Source organism: Pan troglodytes, chromosome 1, assembly GCF_028858775.2.
Source record: "Pan troglodytes isolate AG18354 chromosome 1, NHGRI_mPanTro3-v2.0_pri, whole genome shotgun sequence".
NCBI lineage: Eukaryota > Metazoa > Chordata > Mammalia > Primates > Hominidae > Pan > Pan troglodytes.
Window position 1 is genome coordinate 59,066,885 of NC_072398.2, and position 21,516 is coordinate 59,088,400.

Consider the following 21,516-nt stretch of genomic DNA (forward strand, 5'->3'; position numbering starts at 1 on the left):
ACTGGAGTAATTTGCTATTGTTATTTCAGCTTTCTCATTTATAAACAAGAGTATAGTTCTACTTAATTCTGACTTATTTTGGCTCAACTCTATTTTTCAGTAATTCCAGATGTTTAGAAATGGGTAAATGTATAGAAACTTACTTAATGTCTCCTTAAAGGAGACACATGCTGTTTGTTTAACTAATTAGCATAATTCCGTGAAAGATTGGGATTATGTTCTTCTTTGTCCATGTATTTTAAATGGACTGACTTTTCGGCAATGGTACTGACAAGTTGTTTCAGAACTTTATGTTCCACAATCTCTGCCCTCTATAAATAAAGATAATAAACTGAAGTGACATTGCATAATTCTCCAAAGATGGTTAGGAAGAAGGAGGAGCAGCAGGAGAAAGTAAGGGAGAGGGAGGATGAGGAGGAGTGAGAGAATGATAATTAATCAATTGACTTAATTATTAATTAAGGATGAGGAGGAGTGGGAGAATGATAATTAATTGACTTAATTATTAATTAAGGATGAGGAGGAGTGGAAGAAGAATAATTAGTACATAGGGACTATGACCATGATTATAATAATAATCAATTGATTATTGCTTTTTTATTATCTTAAAATATTTAATTGGTAATATTTGTACATAGTCAAGGTGTACAATATAATTTGATATGCATATACACTGTGTAGTATCAACAGTTATCACAATCTAGTTAATTAAAACATCCTTCACCATCCATACTATACATTCACCCCCCACAGTTTATTTTATAGCTGAAAGTTTGTACCATTCAATAATGCTTTCGTGAAGAAAAAGAACCACATCATTTTCTTTTAATATGAAGCCCTGTGCTTTGAATACTTAATTGAAAGTAGCTTTGATTTAATCCTGGGTTCTTTCCTGGGGAATGTAATGTTTCAGTACAATTCTCACCAAAACAACTTAAGGCATTGATATATGTGTCAGTTTTCTTCTAATTTAGAGGACTAGGGGAATGCTGAGCTTCAGATCATTTACTGGAGTGATTTATGTGGGAGTAAACTAAAATGAGGAATAAAATATTCCTTACAAGAATCCAAATACAGTTAAGAAGACACTAAAGGGAGACTTTTGATTGTTTAGAAAAGGAAAAAGTACACATTAGATTAAAAATTCAGTATGTACTTATTAATTAACAAATTGTCTTTTCATAATCCAAGACTGTAAATATATTTTTCTAAGATTTTCAGTGCAAAAACAAAATAGCATTGTGAAAGATAGAGGCTATGCTATTTGCCTCCTGTGGTGCCATGGTCAAGGAATTCATAATATACTAATGCATAGAAATATTCAGTGATTTCAGTCTCATTTCAGTTAATATTCTATTATTATTTGACATTAGAATATATCCTCATAAATCAAGCAAATAGCATATACTCTCAACATTAATTTGACATTGTTGCAGGAACACTGTGCTATGGATTGCTGAGGCTGAAAACACATACTTAATTTTTAAAAGCCTTTTCTTTACATGCCTCCAGGTTTTATCTTCAACAAGCACTAAAAAGCTTTCATGTATAACCAGTCATGCTTCAAACCTCCACATTCTCTCCCATGTTGTTACTACTTTTTTCGATTGTTGTACTAAGTTATATGTTTTTACTCTGTTTGGTGAAAGAAAATCACCTGTCCGTTTGGTCAATAGCTCAACTTCCTCTTTCAGATTTTCACCCTTTTATCTATTTATTCCACAAAAGTTCCAAATATTTGGCCTGCTTGGCTTTCATTTTAGAGTTGCTAAAAACAAGTTAGTTTCTGAGGTATTTTCCTCTAAACACTTTTTTGAGACTCAGTATGCAAATCCATTCAAGTTGTTTCAGCCCTGGAACACTCCTCCAGTCCCCCAATCTCCATTCACAGAAGGTTCTTAATTTTTCTTTCTAATATAGGAAGAAATTGCTTCCAATGGTCCCTCAACTTGATTTCAGGGCCAATTATGATTTACCCTCCTTCCCCCTCAAGTTTCCTTATGTTTGTGGCTTTGAAATGGCAAGATGGCTCCTGCAGCTTGAGACCTCATGTCCATTTTCAGGGTGAGTAGCAGAAAGTAGTAGAGTAAGCCATGTCTGTTGACTAAAGGAGTAAGAAGCAATCCAAGACTCTCCCACATTAGACTTCTGTTTGTTTCAGAACTGTAACATAGCTACCTCTAACTCTAAGGGAAACTGGAAAAGTTGTTTTATTTTGTCACATTGTGTTGAACAAAATCAAGGTCCTGTTAGCAAGAATAATAGACCTGTGAATATTGGATAGGCACCAATGTCAAATAAAGCACCCACTCTTAAATTACATAATTACATATCACGTTGCTGTTTCTCACTTACCTCCTCAGATTCCCTTTGCCCCTCACACAACCAGATACCCTAACACTTCAATATATATAAAGATGACCTACTAATTAAAAAAAGAAAAGAAATATTTTGAGTAAACTGTTTAAATAAGGAGGTGATTACCATCAGGTCCAAAGTAATTCCCTTCCTCTGTTCCAATTAAAGTTCTAAAGTTCTTTTTTTTTTTTTTTTTTTTAGATGGAGTCTTGCTCTGTTGCCCAGGCTCCAGGCTGGAGTGCAGTGGCCCGATCTTGGCTGATGCAAGCTCCGCCTCCCGGGTTCATGCCATTCTCCTGCCTCAGCCTCCTGAGTAGCTGGGATTACAGGCGCCTAACACCATGCCCGGCTAATTTTTTTGTATTTTTAGTAGAGACGGGGTTTCACCGTGTTAGCCAGGATGATCTCAATCTCCTGACCACGTGATCCAATTAAAGTTTTAATAAAACAGTGTATTCTGGTTCATGATAGTTTTTTGACAGGTTTATCTTGTGCTAGAAGAATCATAGATTGTGATTCAAAGTGTTTACATAATAATAATTTAATTTCCAAAATCAAAGGCTACTTGGTTTTAACCCTGTGTCCATTCAGTTTTTTTATTTTTTTTTCATGGAATATAGATGTAACCTAAAAATCTATTCCTAATGGCCACAAACAGCAGCTGAGGTGAGTAGCCCCTTTCTTAGTTTTTAGGCTGGTTGAATAGAAGGTCTGAGATATCCTGATTCAAGTCACTTCAGAATTCCATTTATACTAAAGGACTCCCACAGTCATCTGGCTTTAACATACTCTATGAAATATGTGTTTTAGTAGAGGGTACTTGGCTAAACTATAGAGAAACTATAAAATATCATGATGATATCAAGATGCCAGTATGAGTTACATGCCCATCTTACTTTGTGTTGCTTCATCCAGAGAAAGTAGAGCAGCTCACATTTTTTTCCAAAGTTTATCTGGGCTGCCTAAAATGTTTCAGACAACTCTCACCTTAGAAGGGTGTGAGATTATAATTACCTAGAAAAATATCTTTTCTCAATATTTTTTTCACAATATTTGATGTGCCTTTCTTGGGCTAGTAACATGATAGATAATAGAATGGTTGAGAGCATGAGTTCTACCTCATTTTCCTAGACAGACTGTCCTGTAACTTATGAGGTATCCGGTGTACCTTACTCTCCCTACTTATAACTGGAGACTATTACAGCATTCACCACACGTATTGGTTGCAAAGGCTAAGTAAGCATTAATATACAAAAAATGTGTCATAGCCCATCGTGTACATAGTGAGTTCTCTTTATTGTATTAGTCAGGGTTCTCCAGAGATTCAGAGCCAATAGAATAGATATATACAGATATACATACACACATATGAAAGAGGACTTATTAGAGGAATTGACTCACATGATTAAAGAGGCTGAAAAGTCCCACAGTTGATCACCTGCAAGCTGGAGAACCAGAGAATCCAGTCATGAGGCTCAGTCCAAATCTGAAAGCCTCTGAACCAGAGAAGCCAATAGTGTAACTCTCAGTCTGAGGCTGAAGGCCTGAGAACCTGAGGGACTACTGGTGCAAGTCTTGGAGTCCAAAGGCTGGAGAACCTGAAATTCAGATGCCCAAGGGCAGGGAAGAAAAAGAGCTTGCCAACTCCAGAAGAGAGTATGAATGAGTTTGCTTTTCCTCTGACATTTTGTTCCATCCTGATCCTCATTGGACTAGAAGGTGTCTGCCCACATTGGGTGAGAGCACATCTTCTTTATTCAGTCCACTGATTCAAATGGTAATCTCTTCTGGAAACACCCTCACAGGCATACCCAGAAATGATGCTTTTACAGCTATCTGCGTATCCCCTAATCCAGTGAAGTTGGCACCAAAACTTAGCCATCACATTGTATACTTATGATTATTACTTTATGGTGTATATGAGGAATGTGTCAATAGGTTGATGGCTCTGAATACTGGAGAGATTGTGACTCAGACCTCTAGTAAGTACATACTGATGATCTGGTAAACTATGTCCAGAATGACTTTTGTTAATCCTTGGCTTGATAATTATATATGATTTTGTAAGGTCAAGCTATTTTTGTTTGAACAGGTATTTAATCTACATATCATATGTAAATATATGAAAAAATGTAACTTTTCATATCATGGTTTTAGCAATTATTTACATATGATGTGGCTTCTTTTTATCCTCCAAAGAATCATTTTAATATCAAAAGACAATACATGATAAAAGCAATACATGAATACAGAAATAAAGATAACATAACTTTGTAAACAAAAAGAAAACAATAATATCTGATATTCAAATGATTTCAAAGTGGATTTACTGTTCAAAAATTACATTAAGGCTGAACTAGAAACACTAAGGAAAAATCTTACAGATTTTCTCCCTGCTAACCGAACAGATGAAGCTCTTCAAGTAACACAAATTTCTATCTTCCTGCCAGCTGATAAAAGGCTCTAATTTGTATTGCTGTGGTTTACCCCACAAGTAAGAGAGAACAGTGTATTTTGAATACCTATTTGATTTGTGTGATTGCTGATATCATCCAAAGAGACTCATTTTTTTTTTCCAATCAGATGATATTTTGGTTAGTGAGAAGTCTTGTCACTGAGGTGAGGGAGATGGTCTACATTTTGTAACTTTGTCTGGAAAACCAAGGATTAAATATTTGTTTTCTATGTAGATGTGAGATAGTAATTTAAGTTAATTCATCATTGTTTGTAGTCTCATCTGGAAAATAATGTGGCCATAGATGGTTAGGCATACTAGATTGCTTCTGTCTTTAGAACAGTCATTTTATACATTCTGATTTTATTTTCTGTAAACATAATGTCATATTAAATTGTTAGAAAAATAAAGAGATAATACCTATGTACTCTTCTCCCTGAAAAGCAAAGTCATGTGAAATAGGACCACATTTTACTGTTTCTATTAGTATTTTAAATGAGCCGACTTTTAAAGTTATGAATTGTCATTCCTTAAACCATTGTACAAATTTTATACCAGCGTGTGCGCACACACACACACACACACACGATTTGCTTATGCTCATAAAAGGTAACATTTGTAAGGGCCATATAACCTATTATTTCCTGGTGATTTTGTGGCATCTCTGTTAATGCGGTTATGATTCTGAGTTCAGAATTTTATTCCAACCACTAGAAAATGTTAATATAAAGCTCTTGCATTGTGAGTGTGACTTGGGTGACATTTTTCATCGACGAAGTTCACCTATCAAGGATTCCTAGAAGGTGATATTATCTTGGTGTTTTTTGTTTTGTTTTGTTTTTTAATGGCCCAGTTTCTGACAACTATTCAGCTCCAGTATCTCCATCTACATTAGCATTTTAAAGATGACCAGTTTTGAAATTACATTTTAGTCAGTCAAACTCCTAAACAATAATATAGAGTCTAGAAGGCCATATTGTTATTTGATGACATAGCAGTCACATGACTTACAATACCAGAAATCAGATTATTATTTTCCAGATCATAAATTCATTAAAAAAATTCAGTGCCATAATTATTTGATTTTCCCCAGTAAGAGAGTTTTTAAGAGTGTTCACTGTTACATTTTCTCACCACCATAAGTCGAGGTCAATTTTGATCTAGCAATTTTGTTTGGAGGGGTTGGGAGAAAAAGCACTTTGTTGGACTCTAGGGATTCTAGTGTAACAATATACATTTTCTTCTTTCTTAGGAGATCATACTCCAATTAGGAAAGCTAACATATAGACAAACACAGATACTATCAGGAATGGTATATTTTAGTTGAAATCACAAGATAAGAATCTATTATACAACACTATATTGTTATAGTGGGCTTAATTACAAATAAGTAATATAGATAATAATTAACACACTTGTCCAAAAAAGTAAGTCATTGTAAGTTAGATTGTTAAGGAAGATCATTTAGGGCAAGAAAAATTGAATTTAAATCTTAAACTGGCTAAGCAGAGGAAAAAGGACATTCAATTCTGTAAGAGAAAATTCCACATAGTTGAAATTGTACATGACATATTTAGGAGGGTAACAAGGACAGATTTTTAAGTGTGGAAAATATGTTATTGAGTAATGACAGCTAGATGTTGTCAGAATGTAAAGGCTTCGAAGAAAATATTTTATTGAGTAATGACAACTAGATGTTGTCAGAATGTAAAGGCTTCAAAATAATTTATATTTTTATATGAAAGGTATTAGGGTGTCATCCAATCAGAAATTGATCAATTTAAGTAGATTAGCTTGGCAATACAAATCTAATAAAACTATTTTACAAAAACTACATTCAAGATTTTCAGAAAGCAAATTCTTGCTTTAATTGTGACACAAAGGAATGAGCTGATATTCAGCATTGAGAACAACAACGATGATTGTAAAAAGAGAATAAGTAGTGAGTCCAGAAACATTTGGTTTAAAGGGATGCTAAATTGTACCACTTTTGGAAGCACACTAAAATTTCATTAAATTATTTAAATTATGCAATTTCATTTGTTTTCAGGTTTTCAATGTTCAACAAGAAAAATATATTGATTTGTCTTTAAACTGACGGGAAATTGGTCATGAAACATATTTTAAAGAAAAACAGATATTATGAAAATAAGTCCAGGTTTTAAAATGTCTACCACTCACTGGGTAGTAAGAAAAAAGTATTAAATCATTGTGCACAGGTACCCTAAAACTTAAAGAATAATAAAATAATAATAATAAATAAATATATGTTTTTAAAAATCCTTTACAACCAAGAACATTTCTAGTTTAAGTCTGCACTTGCTTTTCTAGCTTCCTCTCTATGTTGTTAATTAATGTGTTTATTCATAACAAATTTATATTTAGTTTCAAATATTAGGGTCACAGATGAACAGATCTATGAAGGATGAAATGAAATGACCTTTTAAAAATAATATTATACTTTTAAAATCCTTAAAATTTATTGTTTAGATTTTCAAATTTGAATTCATAATGCAGAGATTTTAAGAGCAATAAAGGTTTTGAAGGTTGCAATGCAAAGATTTAAACATAAACACTGTAAACTGACTTAGGTACTTTATGATAATAAAATTGTGAAATAAACATGTTATATATATAAAATCATTTTCATTATATGTGTGTGTGTGTATACATAATTGTTTTCTCTCACAGAATACAAATTATGTAGCTGGTTTGATAACAGTGACCTGGTGTAATGAATGTTATGGGGGGGTGAATACCAGGATGTTATAAAAGAACACAGGAGAGGCCTGATGGCTCCTATTTGCAGAACAGTTGCATGTCTCCATATTCCTCAATCACACTAATCACTTAACAGCATGAACTTGCCTATAATAATACTTTTTAAACCTTTTTAATATATATGATTTAGTGAAAAATATATTTCAATTGACAGTAATCTTTGATAGAAAATTGCATGTGTATGCTAATTTTTAAAATATATGTTATTTTTGGTAATTTTTTTACTTCCAGAAAAGTAATGGTGTTTATCTTTGTGTGCCTCATGTTTCTCACTTTAAAAGTTGATGTGTTTCTTTTTATATTTTATATTATAAGTGGAAGAGAGATTTATTTATTGATTTTTTTGAACTATATTATGCTGCATAGATGTGGACAGAAAATTTCTATAGCTCTCTGAGAAGTAAGCACATTTTTCTGTGTACACCACTTAACCAGATTAAATAATAAATTATTTGAATTACATCAGTTCATGATGATAAGAAGCTGTGATTCTGGAGAAATAGAGACCAGGGATAAACCTTTAGCTCTGACACTCACTAGCTGCTAGATCTTGGACAGGTTCTAGTTATTTAAACTTTTTAAAACTCGTGTGTTTATGTTAGGATAACAAGCATACTTATATCAGGGAGTAGTGAGAGTTGTGAAAATGAAATAATCCTTGTAATATAACTGTGGACATGAGAAAAGCTCAATGAATGTTAACATCAGCTAATATTATCTTTAAAATATAACCTACACATTCAACTGCTTCACACACTTATTCATTGCCTTCTTGCAAGCCAAAATTATTAGTAGATAATTGAATTTAGGTTAATAAATTAAAGTTTTTGTGTGTGTATGTGTGTGTGTGTACTTTCTTGAGAGACTCAAAGTTGAGGGATCTTTGAAAGTGACATTTCCCTTTCTCAGAGTGTAAAAGTATTTCCAAGAGTGAAACTGTTGTGCGTCAGGAGTGTCAACATCAGCCCTAGGCAACGCTGCCAAAACTGAGATGGCCAGAGCAAGAGTCTGGAGAGACAGTGACAGAATTTTATTTGGTTCTATCTGTCTGTGACTGAGCTAATAATCAGCTTATGCTTGCTTAAATGGCTGTGGATGCCTAATTCCAAATTTGTATTTAAAGTATTCATGTCTGAGAATAACAAATCTATGAAGGCTGAAATAAAATAGCCTAACCATAAAAAAGTGCTAGTCTTTAACTTCAAAAAGATTCTGAAATTATATTGTTTAGGTTTTAAAGTTTGGATCCACATTGCACAGATTTGGAGAGCAATAAAGGATTAGAAGGTTGGAATAAGGGACCTTTGAAATAAGATTATTACTGCTCAGAGCAGATTTAACCATGAGAGGAGGTAATTGTTTTTCTATCAACATATGTTCTAATACTTCAGTGAAAAGCATTACACATCTAGAATGTCCGTCCTGAATTTGAGCAATATTGTTTTGCATATTTTTGAGGGTTTCAAAAGGATCACAAAGAAGTCATACAAGTATATTTAAATATAGTCTTGATCATGTTATTAAAATGGCATCTATTTTTAAAAAGGTGAAACACAGGGATATAGTGTAATACTATGCACGAGTGCATGAATTGTTGAAGAGAAAACGAAATGTTCCATCTTCTGAGAAAAAAAAGTGGCTATAATAAAGAAAATGCCTACAATATTTCTTTAAAAGATGATAGTAGGAATAACATTCATAACAGGAATAAGAGTTTACATTTATTTCCTGTTTACTCTGTGCACAGGCATTCTTTTAAATGCTTTACCTGCAACTGTGCTTTAATTCTTAGCACAACCCTATATTTAATTCCTATTTTCCAGGTGAAGTAAATGAACAGGATTCAAAGTGGACAGTCTGGCTCCTAAGAAAATGGTCTCAAGCCAATATAGTGTATTGTCACTCAAGAACCTAAATGTTACATCACAAATAAAAGTTATTTTATCTTTGATGTTGTCCTGCTATGGCAATAAATGACTGTTTTCCCTGAGGTTGTTAAGTGCTTCCATCTGCCCCCTCCCTCACTCCATTATCCTGTGAAACAAAACTTTCAACACATATTTAAAAAATAATATTTAGATTTTTTCCTCTGAGTTTGTCTTCATTCTAATGCTTAATAGATATGTAACTAAGTCATTAAAATTGATGATTCAATTGTATTCAAATTTTAAAATGGGATTAGCATTTACAAACTACTGAAAGGAGATGAAATTAAAAAAAAAAAGTGACTGGCCCCAGACATGAGAGATGTTCACCAAACAGTTAATATTACTGGACCAGAACAGAAGTGATGTATTATGATAGGCTTTAGTGTGTGGCTTATTCTTCTTATGTGTAAAATTTCTACTACAGTTTATAAATTTTATTGTACATAGTTGCCATGGAGCCCCAAAATGTATATAAATTAAAAGCCATCTGCTGTTGTCCTCTTCTCTACAGAACTTTCAACTTTTCCTTACCTTCTTGTAGACATATTCCTCCATATTGATGGTTAGCTGGTATTTAAGGAATCCCTAATAACAGTTTTGGGTTGTTGATTTACATACATAATGGACCTTGCAACCTCTGTGTATACACAATAGTTCTCTGGGACTGCATATTTTAACATGAGATTCCTGAATCCTACTCCTAGAAATTCTTATGTCTGGGGTGGGGCCCAGGAACTTGGTTCACCAATCATACCTAACATCTTTAATGAGAGAAATAATCATATCTTAAGTTGATTTTCTTTAAAACAAAAAAAAAATGTATAGTCAAACATTTAATTCATGTTGTTTCATTATGAGCATTTACCCAGTGTAAGACTCTGTCGTAGGTGGGTTTTACCTGTTATATCCTTTCATCCTGGCAACAGATCAGCAAGTGAAATCACAGTTTAACACATTGGGACTCAGAAAACTATCGATAGTCCACAGTCATGCAGAATCATAATTTGAACAAATATTTGCTTGAATTCCAAAGCTTCTGCTGAAGGTTAAAGAGGCTAAATAACTCATCACAGGGCACAGGGTAAAGTATGGCTGTAAAGTCAGATATTCACACTCCTACTCTAGTCCTCTTTTGACACATGTATAATGTGTATCCTGTGGAGAAGAGCAAATCTTAAATAAATGGAAAATATTATAGGTTGAACAAAGATGACTAGAAGAAACAGCTGTCTAAACATTTCAAACTAGTATGTCACATGTTTTCTCAGTGGTATAAACATTAATAATGGCCTTTTAGCTAATGATTAATTTTTCCAGTTAAATTTTAAGTGAACTCCGGAAGGTATTTTTATGCTCATAATTCTTTCACCTAAAAGATTTTTGAGGAATTATTTTCAAAACTTAAACTCTTCCTTATAGATAAAGATTCTCTATATCCTTGAATTGGTCGAAATCATGGTATTTATCATGTCAATTGCTTTTTTAAAGTTTGCATTCTAGTTTCCTTCTTCTGTTCCTCCATAATCTGTAGTTCCTTCACTATAACGTATTTATCCCTCCCCTTTCCTTAGTTTCTCTCTGTCTTCTTTCTCCCTTCCTTTTTTCCTTCTTTTATTTAGAATGTTTACTGAAGTATTATTAAGCAGATGTCAGGAATATTGCCACCTGTTTGATAAAAAACAACAGAAGACCTACTTGCCACCCATGTGGTCACAATCCTTAGCCCAAGTAGACCATAAATAGTGTGTCTAACCAATGTGTATACATGAATAAAATGTGGCTTCTTTTATTTGTGTTAATACTTAAGCATAAAAAGAAACAAAGTGGAAATACACTTGATACAAACTAATTTTGAATTGTTAGGACATTTGTCTCCAAAATTCTTTTACAGTTTTAAGATAAAGTAAGGGGAACTAAATTTTACCTTGTTGGGTGGGGGAACCAACTATGTGAAAAATTCATTATACAATTCTGCAATTTGCTTAGTCTTTATTTTTGACTGCTGCTTTCACTAAGATTACACAAGGAGTAAAGAAAAGACAGGTAACTAAATTTCTTCTTTCTTGAAAAATCTATTTCCTCCTTGAAGAATGTAGCAAAATAGTCCAAAGGTAGGTGCTAGAGGAAAAAGGATGCAAAGGAGCAAGTAAGAAAATCTGCACACTATCTCTTTAGTCCCAGGGTACCAGAGCTTTGGCAGTATGCTGAATTATCAGTATTCGTACATGAGAGCTGAAACCCAAGAAGCTGAAATACAACAGCTGAAACGCTTTCCTTCCATAATGTATTTGCCAGACATGCAAAGGATTGGAAAAGACAGAGAGCTGAAAAAAGTTCTTGCTTTTCTAAAGTGTCCAAATGATTCTTTCTACTTTTGTGAGCTCTATCTTTGCCTTAGGTCTATTAATTTCATTTTTTGTTTTCTTCTTATGATTTGGAAACATGATTAGAGCTTACCGTGGGAGATGAATTGGCTCAAGGAATTAATTCTTTGGTTTCAGGGAAGAAAATATAATTTTCATCTGGATAGGACGTATATTTTATGTAGTTTATATTAGATATACATAAATGAGAACTGAATAAAGAAGCAAAAACAGGAGAGGACAGAGAAAGAGAAAGGTAGCAATGAAAAAAGGAAGAAAGAAAAAGGAAGGCGTAAAGGAGGAAAGAATGTGATTGAGAAAAAGAATGAAATGGCATAAACATGTCAGTAACTGCAAATGATGAATCTGTAGTATTAACATCTGCATTCTAAGACTGAATACAGAAATGATTAATCAAGCTATTTTATAAACCAGCAATAGGAAGCTTTTTGCACATATATTCTGTGGTGAGAAAACAAGGAACCACAGCAAGAGTAGCAGAGACACTCATATATTGATGTAATGTTTATGAAGTGCCAAATAGCCTCACATTTTTGTTATTTCACAACACACTGGGCATACTTTTGGGAGAATTTTTGAGAGAATTTATCTTAAAAGTATCTGGAGAAATTCAGAAATAAATTATCTTAGTCCACTTCATGCTGCTATAAGAGAATATCACTGACTCGGTAATTATAATGAACAGAAATGTATTGGCTCAGGTTTCTGGAGTCTGGAAAGTCAAGATCAAAAGACTGGCATCTGGTGAGGGCCTTTTTGCTGCATCATCTCATGGTGGAAGAGCAAAGAGAGGGCAAGACAGACAGCAAAAAGGAGCCAAACTTGCCCAATTATAAGAAACTAACTCCCAAGATAAGGGCATTAATCTGTTCCTGAGGGCATTTCTCCAAGGACACATCATATTCCATTAGATACCACCTCACAATATCACTGCATTAACAATCAAGTTCCCAGCACATGAACTTTGGGGGACATATTCAAACCATGAATCTAATAGGTTTAAAATTTCAATCAGTGATTTTCAGTATAATAAATAATTAAAAGGAAAATGTTTTATGGTTGGCTTAGATTTGATTTATTTTTTTTTTCTTTTATTCTGAGTATATACGACACAGTTGCATTTACAGAAGCTGGACAAGAAAGGCTTTTGCGTGTTTTTAATTGTGCAAATGTCATATAAAGTGTTGTATTACTTTACTACCTGCTACTTCAGAGCTAGGATTTTCCAAGTGTATTAAATGTTCAGTTTAGGGTTTAAAATTCACTTAAAAATACTCTTCTTAAGAAAATGTTCCTTTGGCTAATCCATGCATTTTATTCAATATTCAATAAATATTAAAGGCTTGTTATCTCCTGGCATTCTACTGGGCACAGGTTATGTAGCTATGAAAGAAAACATACAAGATTTTGGCAAATGGGTATTATATGTAATGAGAAAAACAATATAAATAAGTAAATACACAGTAATACAAAATCTTAAGCAGAAAAACGCACTATGAAAAACAGTAAGTAGATATTTAAAGGATTGAGTACAGCATATATATTTTGCAGGAAATCCAAAATGTATTAAATGTGAACACCAAAAAAGCATAAGAATACCAAAAATGGAATTGTTGTGTATCTACTGTGAAACAGACACTTTGCAATATTCTAAGTACATGCATAGAGTTTGACCCTAATTTATTTCTCACAAAATCTCTACATGGACGATATTACTATTCCCATTTTTCATATGAGAGAACTGTGTGTTATAGAGGCTGTGCAACTTTTCCCATGATCATACATGCAGAATGAGAAAGCAACAAACTGAAAACAAGGAATTGTGTTATTACAAGGCCATTGCTCTTCCCTCATTATTTTACTGGTTTTAAAACACCAAAATAGTTTAAATAACGCGAGAAAATCAGAAAAGTGAGATTTGAAAAAGGAATCATGATTAACCTGATGAGAAAAAAAGTTAATGACTCAAATCAAACACATTAAACTAACACACTTACCCCTTATTGAAGGAGCTTGTTGATTTTAATGAGATATTTTCAACTATTTTCTTGAGCAGCCTGTAAGAATAAACTCAAACATGTTTTAATATCTCTTTGAGTGGGTACTTGTTCTTTCAATGTTGATGACAACCCTAGCATTTAAATACACTGATTGACAATTTAGAGCTGTTTGTTTTTCTTTCATTTTTCTTTTACTTTCTATTCATCCTTCCTGCAACACTAGTGGTCTATAAAGCTAAGAGTAAATGAATGAACAATCACCATTTATATGCTCTAATTCTCCTACAGATGTTTTATGATAAAATCACTTACCTTTCTTCTTTTTATTTCAAAACAATAATGACCCATTTTTATTTACAATCGTCTTCCATGTGCACTAATGAGATAGCATGCAATGTCTTTAGAAGATATCACATATTTAGAAATGTATTGCAGTTCAGACCAAGTATAGCTCTAATCTTGTTTTGTGCAGTGATAAATGGAATATACATACACACGTCTGTGTGTGTGTGTGTATTATATAGTCTAATTATGAGCTCTATGAATCTTTTATTTCATTTAAATTACTGGCTGGAGATGACCTGAAGAAATGATAGCAAAGATTTCTGAGCTACGGTTTACTGCAGTACACAGAATATCTTTGTATTTATGTAGATTCGTTCTGTTTTGTATTTCTAGAACCTCAACCTACTGGCTTACTCGCATCCAGTCTTTTCTCTACTGCAATGAGAACGGCCTCCTAGGCAGCTTTTCAGAAGAGACGCACTCGTGCACGTGTCCGAATGACCAGGTGGTCTGCACCGCGTTCCTGCCCTGCACAGTGGGAGACGCCTCTGCTTGCCTGACATGCGCACCAGACAACCGCACCCGCTGCGGCACCTGCAACACCGGCTACATGCTCAGCCAGGGCCTCTGCAAGCCTGAAGTCGCCGAGTCCACCGATCACTATATTGGCTTTGAAACTGACCTGCAAGATCTCGAGATGAAATATCTGCTGCAGAAAACGGACAGACGAATAGAAGTCCATGCCATTTTTATCAGCAATGACATGCGCCTCAATAGCTGGTTTGATCCCTCCTGGCGTAAGCGGATGCTCCTCACCTTGAAGAGCAATAAGTACAAGTCAAGTCTGGTCCATATGATTTTGGGTCTCTCTTTACAGATTTGCTTAACTAAAAACAGCACCTTGGAGCCAGTGTTGGCTGTTTACGTCAATCCCTTCGGAGGCAGCCACTCTGAGAGCTGGTTTATGCCTGTGAATGAAAACAGCTTTCCAGACTGGGAGCGGACTAAGTTGGACCTCCCCCTGCAGTGTTATAACTGGACATTAACTCTGGGGAACAAATGGAAGACATTTTTTGAGACAGTACACATCTACCTGAGAAGTCGCATCAAGTCCAATGGTCCCAATGGTAATGAGAGCATTTACTACGAACCTCTGGAGTTTATTGACCCTTCCCGGAACCTGGGCTATATGAAAATCAATAACATTCAAGTGTTTGGCTACAGCATGCACTTTGACCCTGAAGCAATTCGGGACCTGATTTTGCAGCTGGACTACCCCTATACTCAGGGATCCCAGGATTCAGCACTTTTGCAACTACTAGAGATCAGAGACCGTGTAAATAAACTCTCCCCACCTGGTCAGCGTCGTCTAGATCTTTTCTCTTGCTTGCTTCGTCATAGACTCAAGCTGTCTACTAGTGAGGTGGTGAGGATCCAATCTGCTCTGCAGGCGTTTAATGCCAAATTGCCAAACACAATGGATTATGACACGACCAAATTATGTAGTTAACCATAAATGTCAAGCACAACCCAAAATCTTGAAGGAGTTTTTACAGTGCTTTTGTGGAACAGTTTATGTTTGGAAGAGTAAATTTAAATTGTCTTTTCAATATCTGTCTTATATCAGTCAATAACATTGGATGGCAATTTACACACATGAACTTGCTGACAATGAATATATTATACTGCAGTTTTGGTTTATGAATGACATAAATACTGACACCAGTCTAGAAGACATTCTACTTTTTACAATAAATTTCATTTGTAATTTTATATGTTCCGTGGCAATGCTTTTGTGCATTACATCCTCTAGAGGGAACATAAAAAGATACCAATAAAATTTTGTAGCTGAACAGTTATTAAAAAGAAATGCTGTGGGATTCCTTTTTTCCATGAAATGAGTTCTATTTTGATATAGTTTGTTAGAACCTGGGGAAAATTCACCAAGACTTTTTAATGGAACTGTTTGAAGGTCTCTTTCAATTATCTTTATGGAAAACCCAAGTAGGTAGGATACTTACTATTCAGTTGTTTTTTATGGTTAACAGAACAACGACAGTAGTATGTTTATTACCTGTATTTGGGAAACCAATACTAGAGACACAATTATAATTAAAGTACTCAGATAAACTAATTCTCAAATATCAGAACATTTCATCAAACATACAGAAAAATCAGTGTGATAATAAGGCATAGCATGGAGAAAGCAAACCTTTAATTTCCTTAGCAACTTGCTTGCTTTCTCCTTCCCTTTCTACATTCTAGGAACCACTAATCAGCACACTCGGCACAATTATTTTAATTTCAAATCCTGAAAACCTAGTTATTCCAGCACTTTACCAGTGTCAATAAAACAACATTTCTAGAGTTCACAAGTTGTAAGGTAATGGTATAAAATAAATGTTTAAATATCTAGTTCAAGTGTAAATAGATTTGTTTCTCTCAGAGAATCACATATTACTAAAAATATTTTGAGGAGAAAATTATTTCAATATGAAAACAATTTTAGTTCAAAATTTTGGTTTGAAAGTTGTTTCCATTTACTCGTGAAATAATATTAGATATATTATTAGTTGTTTTTTTCTATAAACTTGAATTTCATTTGTGTTTAGCTATGTGACCATATCTGTAAAATGTGTTTTTTGCTATTTATCATCACTCAGCTCTATTCTAGATAACTTATAAATACTTTCTTATTACTTAACCAAATCCATTGTCCAGACCAGGCCAGCTTTCCTGTTGGTCATGAAGGCATTTCTCAGGGCACAGAGAAAGAACCCCATGGCATGGAAGAAAAAAAGAACAGATAGAACAAAACATTATAATAACAGCCATTCTTGATTCTTGGGTTGTTTATTTTTAACTCCTAAGCATTTAAGAGCAAAAGACAGTTCAGACAGAAAATAACCAATACACCATAAGCAAATAATTGTTCTTCCAACCTAATATATGTGTAGCTGAATGTCATACTTCAGTTAGCTGATTTTTTTTTAAAATAACTACTTTCGGTTATAGTAGGTCATTCAACAGAAAATTTATATTAGTATTAAACACCATCATTCTGGTATCATAGAAAGTATTCCTTTTGTTTAATTCTGACAATAGCACTAGGTTTTAAATTATCATTCTCATTTTCTTGGTGAAAATAACAAAGGCTTATAGTGGCTTGTCAAGCTCCCCAAGATCACAAACTAAGTTGAAAGATCAAGATTCCAATATAGACTTCTCTGGAACAAATTTGTCCTCTTTTTATTGCACCACTGAGCACTAAATGGACCATCGTATTTCTGCATTTAATTTCATTTCATGCAGTGGCTTATGGTGAAACACGAGTAACTTAAGAAATTGAGGTCTAAATCAGTTAACATTATATGATACACACACTCACAGTACATCTAAAACATTACATAAAACAGGCATTGATCATACACAATTAGTAATCCACAAGGTGACCAAGCTTATCAAACATAGACAGTATGTTTGAAAAGACACATACTGTAAAAGTCAGAGTTGCCTCCAGGACCTTTTCCAGAAGAGTCTTGAAGGTCCAGCTGTCCAGACCCTTTGACACCCAGAAACCATCTGAGCAACATGCAAATTACCAATGGACTCTGAAGAACATTAATTTCATTGTACTTAAAAGAAATTGTCAGGAGTGCTATTTCTTTTATTGCACAGCTAACTTATTTCTGGCCTCCATGTGAGAGAGAAGACCCATGACCACAGGTAAGAAAGTTCATAACTGGAGTCTTATCCTGGGACTCCTCATGCCTGGCAAGTGTTGTCACAAAGGTCCTATTGAATAAGATAAAATTATCTTAGCTCCAAGTCTTTTAGTGCTCTGTCAGTGAGTGTTTAATAGCTCTGAGTCAAGGTTTCTCCTGAAAGGAGAGAAGTAATATCAATACCTTTTTCTGAATATTGTGTCTAAAATAACATGAATACAATCTATATAAACATAACAAGCAAATTCTACAGGGATATATAGATTTAGAGGATACATGACTAAAACATAAACATGTTTTATGTTTCCATATCTCACATATGACCACCTATTAAGAAATGTCCATAAGAAATTGACTATATTAATAATCTAAGTTAATACAACATGAGTTACCAATGTATGAGAAAAATGCAGCTCAAAAATATTTAATTTTTCCTGAATTGGCCTATATACAACCATTTTTGCTCACTGCTGTTTTAGGAATTCGGTTATTTTTAATAAAAACTTTTGTTTTTTTAATTTTTAATATAAACTTTGTCAAAACTTTATTTAGAACAAAAGATTTATTTGAAATCATGTTTCAAAAATAGGACACTTTACTTCATTTAGATTCTTGATATCCCCAAATTAATGACTCTAAATTTATCTTGAAGTTAATAAATTCAATAGTACTTGAAATTCTGAAAATCAAAAATTTATTGTGAATACATTTCCTCTAGGAACATCTCTTACTGCATCAACTATTTTGATGACCATCACAGTGTGACTTGACTTTCAATCTCTGGAATCTCAAGTTGCATTTTAGCAAGGTGAATCTGTTTCCAAATGTTCACTCTCAGCTCAAAGAAATAAAAATGAAAATGCAGAAATAGCTGGTGGTCCCAGATGCATTTCAATAATAAAAGATGGTTCATTTTCTCTTCGCGCTCTCTCTCTCTTTTTCTCTTGCTCTCTCTCACTCTCACTCCCTCTCTCTCCCCAACCCCGCCCTGTCTTTGTGGTTAATCTCAAAATGGGAAGAAATAGCTTGGAATGAACCAGGACCATGGACTGTTCTGTAACCCTACACAGACCTTCTTTTGTTCTCTTCATTATGCACATTGAAAAGCTCTTCATTTTGAAAAGATATAAAATATATTCATTTGAATAAAATAACCCATTTGAAAAAACATAAGAGCAAAATAAGACTATATATATTTGCTAAAGTGGAAGTTATAGAATATAGGAATTCAACTGGAAGGAAAGTGAAAAGTTTTGGAAACCAAATAGAAAAGACACCCTTTACATAATAAACTTGGTATAAAATTTTAAGAGACTACATATACATTTTCCAAATCAATGTGACAAATGAAAAGGACACACTAAATAAAGCAAACCATACTATGATAACAGTATCACACTGAGTTTGTGCCTGGATGATTTTAGTAGAATAATAATCATTTAGCAAACTTACGTTTTCCCTCTAGCCTTAAGTATAATATTTATCATTTGACTCACATATGCTAAACTTTTAGTACCCTTCGGAAGTATAGTCCAATCAGTTGAATTTTTAAAACTTGAGAGTTTATACTTTGTCATTCCTATTGACTATACCATCTATTTATACTGTTGCTATTGACATTCTTTCTTTCCTCCACCTATGATATCAGATTTGTAATTCTATATCTAGTCTTTCCTAGTCTAATAATTTCAAGAATTATAATTCAGTCACTTTAATAATTCCAATATTTGGTAAGTGCATTTTAGCAGGAAATTTTTACAAACATCTCCATTTCTTTTACATGAAGGCAACATTAGCTACTTTAATGAACTATGAATAACTGATAATTGGAAATCCATGTCAAATTATTTAATATTTAGGACATGGCATCCAAGTGTAGTAAATTAGTACATATAAATGAAATTCAAAGTGAAGCCAAAATCTTACTCTTGAAATTCTGCTGTGTGCTAGCAATCAGATTAACCAATGAGTGACTGAAGTACTATTTTATGCTACCATGACAGAATATGGCTATCACATAATAGATATAGTACATAATATGTGAATAGTTGAATAGATATGCAATATTTAGCATGAGTAAAGCACTATTCTGAGAGCATTGTAAATATGAACATTTCCAGATAAGAGTAATCTTATCACAGGTTACTGACTTGTCACTCCCTCCATCGAAAATTATTATGGACACAAAACACTCCTGAAAAGGACTTCAAAAGTGCAAGAATGAGTAAGTATGGGGAAAAAAATGAGGTCCATATAAAGTATCTGTAGCAATAATAGAAAGCTACTTAATACTTAATAACACTCAAACATCAATAATAGTTAAAAACGTATTTACTACAGAAAACGGAAATCAATTTCATTATTTCACACAAAAGTATTTAAAATGTATCTCTTATATTTTTGGTTTTGAAATATAGTTTTGTTTGTATTTTATGGTAACAGGCAGTTTTAAATATATATATATTGATTTTAAATCGTTAAAATAATAAAAAAACAAGAAAAAATGACAGTGAATATTCACTTACGCACTTTATATACTAGATATTTTAGAGATCTAGGAACATAAGCAGAAACCTATCATTAAAAATAAGTATAGTAAATGTTTAAAATTCTTCTAAATAAACCTCTAACAATAAATTTCTAATGGAAAGAAGGACAGCTCTGAATTTTTGTAGAATAAAACAAAATATTAGATTCTTATTTTTAATACAGTTGAACATTTCTTCCATCATAAGTTGGAAAAGTCTAAAGCAGAAGAATAAATCATAAAGTAGATGAAGATATAAGTTAGGTAAATATAAGAAATACACTTACTGAAATTACGTAAGAGTATAAAACTAAACTGACAGTTTTGGAAATATGCATTATGCTGTTAGAAGAATACACCAATACTGCAACAGATATCACTTCTAAAGTAATTTTTAAGTTTACTTTCCATTAAAGAAGATCTTAATAGAATTTTTTATAATTATAAATATATCATAATTATTTTAAAGTGTGTTTGGGAAAACAAATGGTTGTGAACAAATAAACCAATTGGAAAATAAGATCAATTAGTAGAAATTTCCATCAACAGATATTAAAATTTATATAAAATAATGTAAAAATTCAGAAATATAGTAAGGATGTATAAAATAGCATTAGATAATACAATTGTCATTTTAAATGGTTAAAGAGAATATAGTTTCTCTAGCTTGGGTTTGATTTTCTGTTTGGAAATGAGGATTCAAAAACAAGATTTACATCTTAAAGCAAAAGCCAGGAATAAATTAAATTCTAGTGGCTTATAGTGTTAACACCATCAACAAATAATAATATGAGTGCTAGCTGGGGAGAGCTCTAGTGTTAAAAGATTATTCTCTCAGAAAGAGCTGCTGAACAGTAATATCATGCAAGCCATACAGGTAATCTCAAATTTTCTTGTAGCCACTTTTTGTTAAAAGCAAAAGAAAAGCCAGAATAAATGTTTTAATATATTTTAATTAAACCAATATATTTAAGATATAATTTCAGATGTAATCAATAGGAAATATTATTACTGGGGTCATTATAGATATTTTTGTCCCAAGTCTTGGAAATCTAGTATGTATTTATCCCCAT

At 33.2% G+C, this 21,516-nt stretch overlaps 1 protein-coding gene across 5 annotated transcripts in view; it reads left to right on the top strand.

Moving 5' to 3' along the window:
- The window catches only part of BRINP3 (BMP/retinoic acid inducible neural specific 3), a 386,225-nt gene extending 370,261 nt beyond the window's left edge, over positions 1 to 15,964 (top strand). For all 5 annotated transcript variants that reach the window (XM_525003.9, XM_063794383.1, XM_016934383.2 and 2 more), the window contains one exon: positions 14,585 to 15,964. In XM_525003.9, the coding sequence (XP_525003.1) occupies positions 14,585 to 15,701 (1,117 nt within the window). In that variant the 3' untranslated portion in view covers positions 15,702 to 15,964. The remainder of the gene's footprint in view (positions 1 to 14,584) is intronic.
- Positions 15,965 to 21,516: the final 5,552 nt, after the last annotated feature.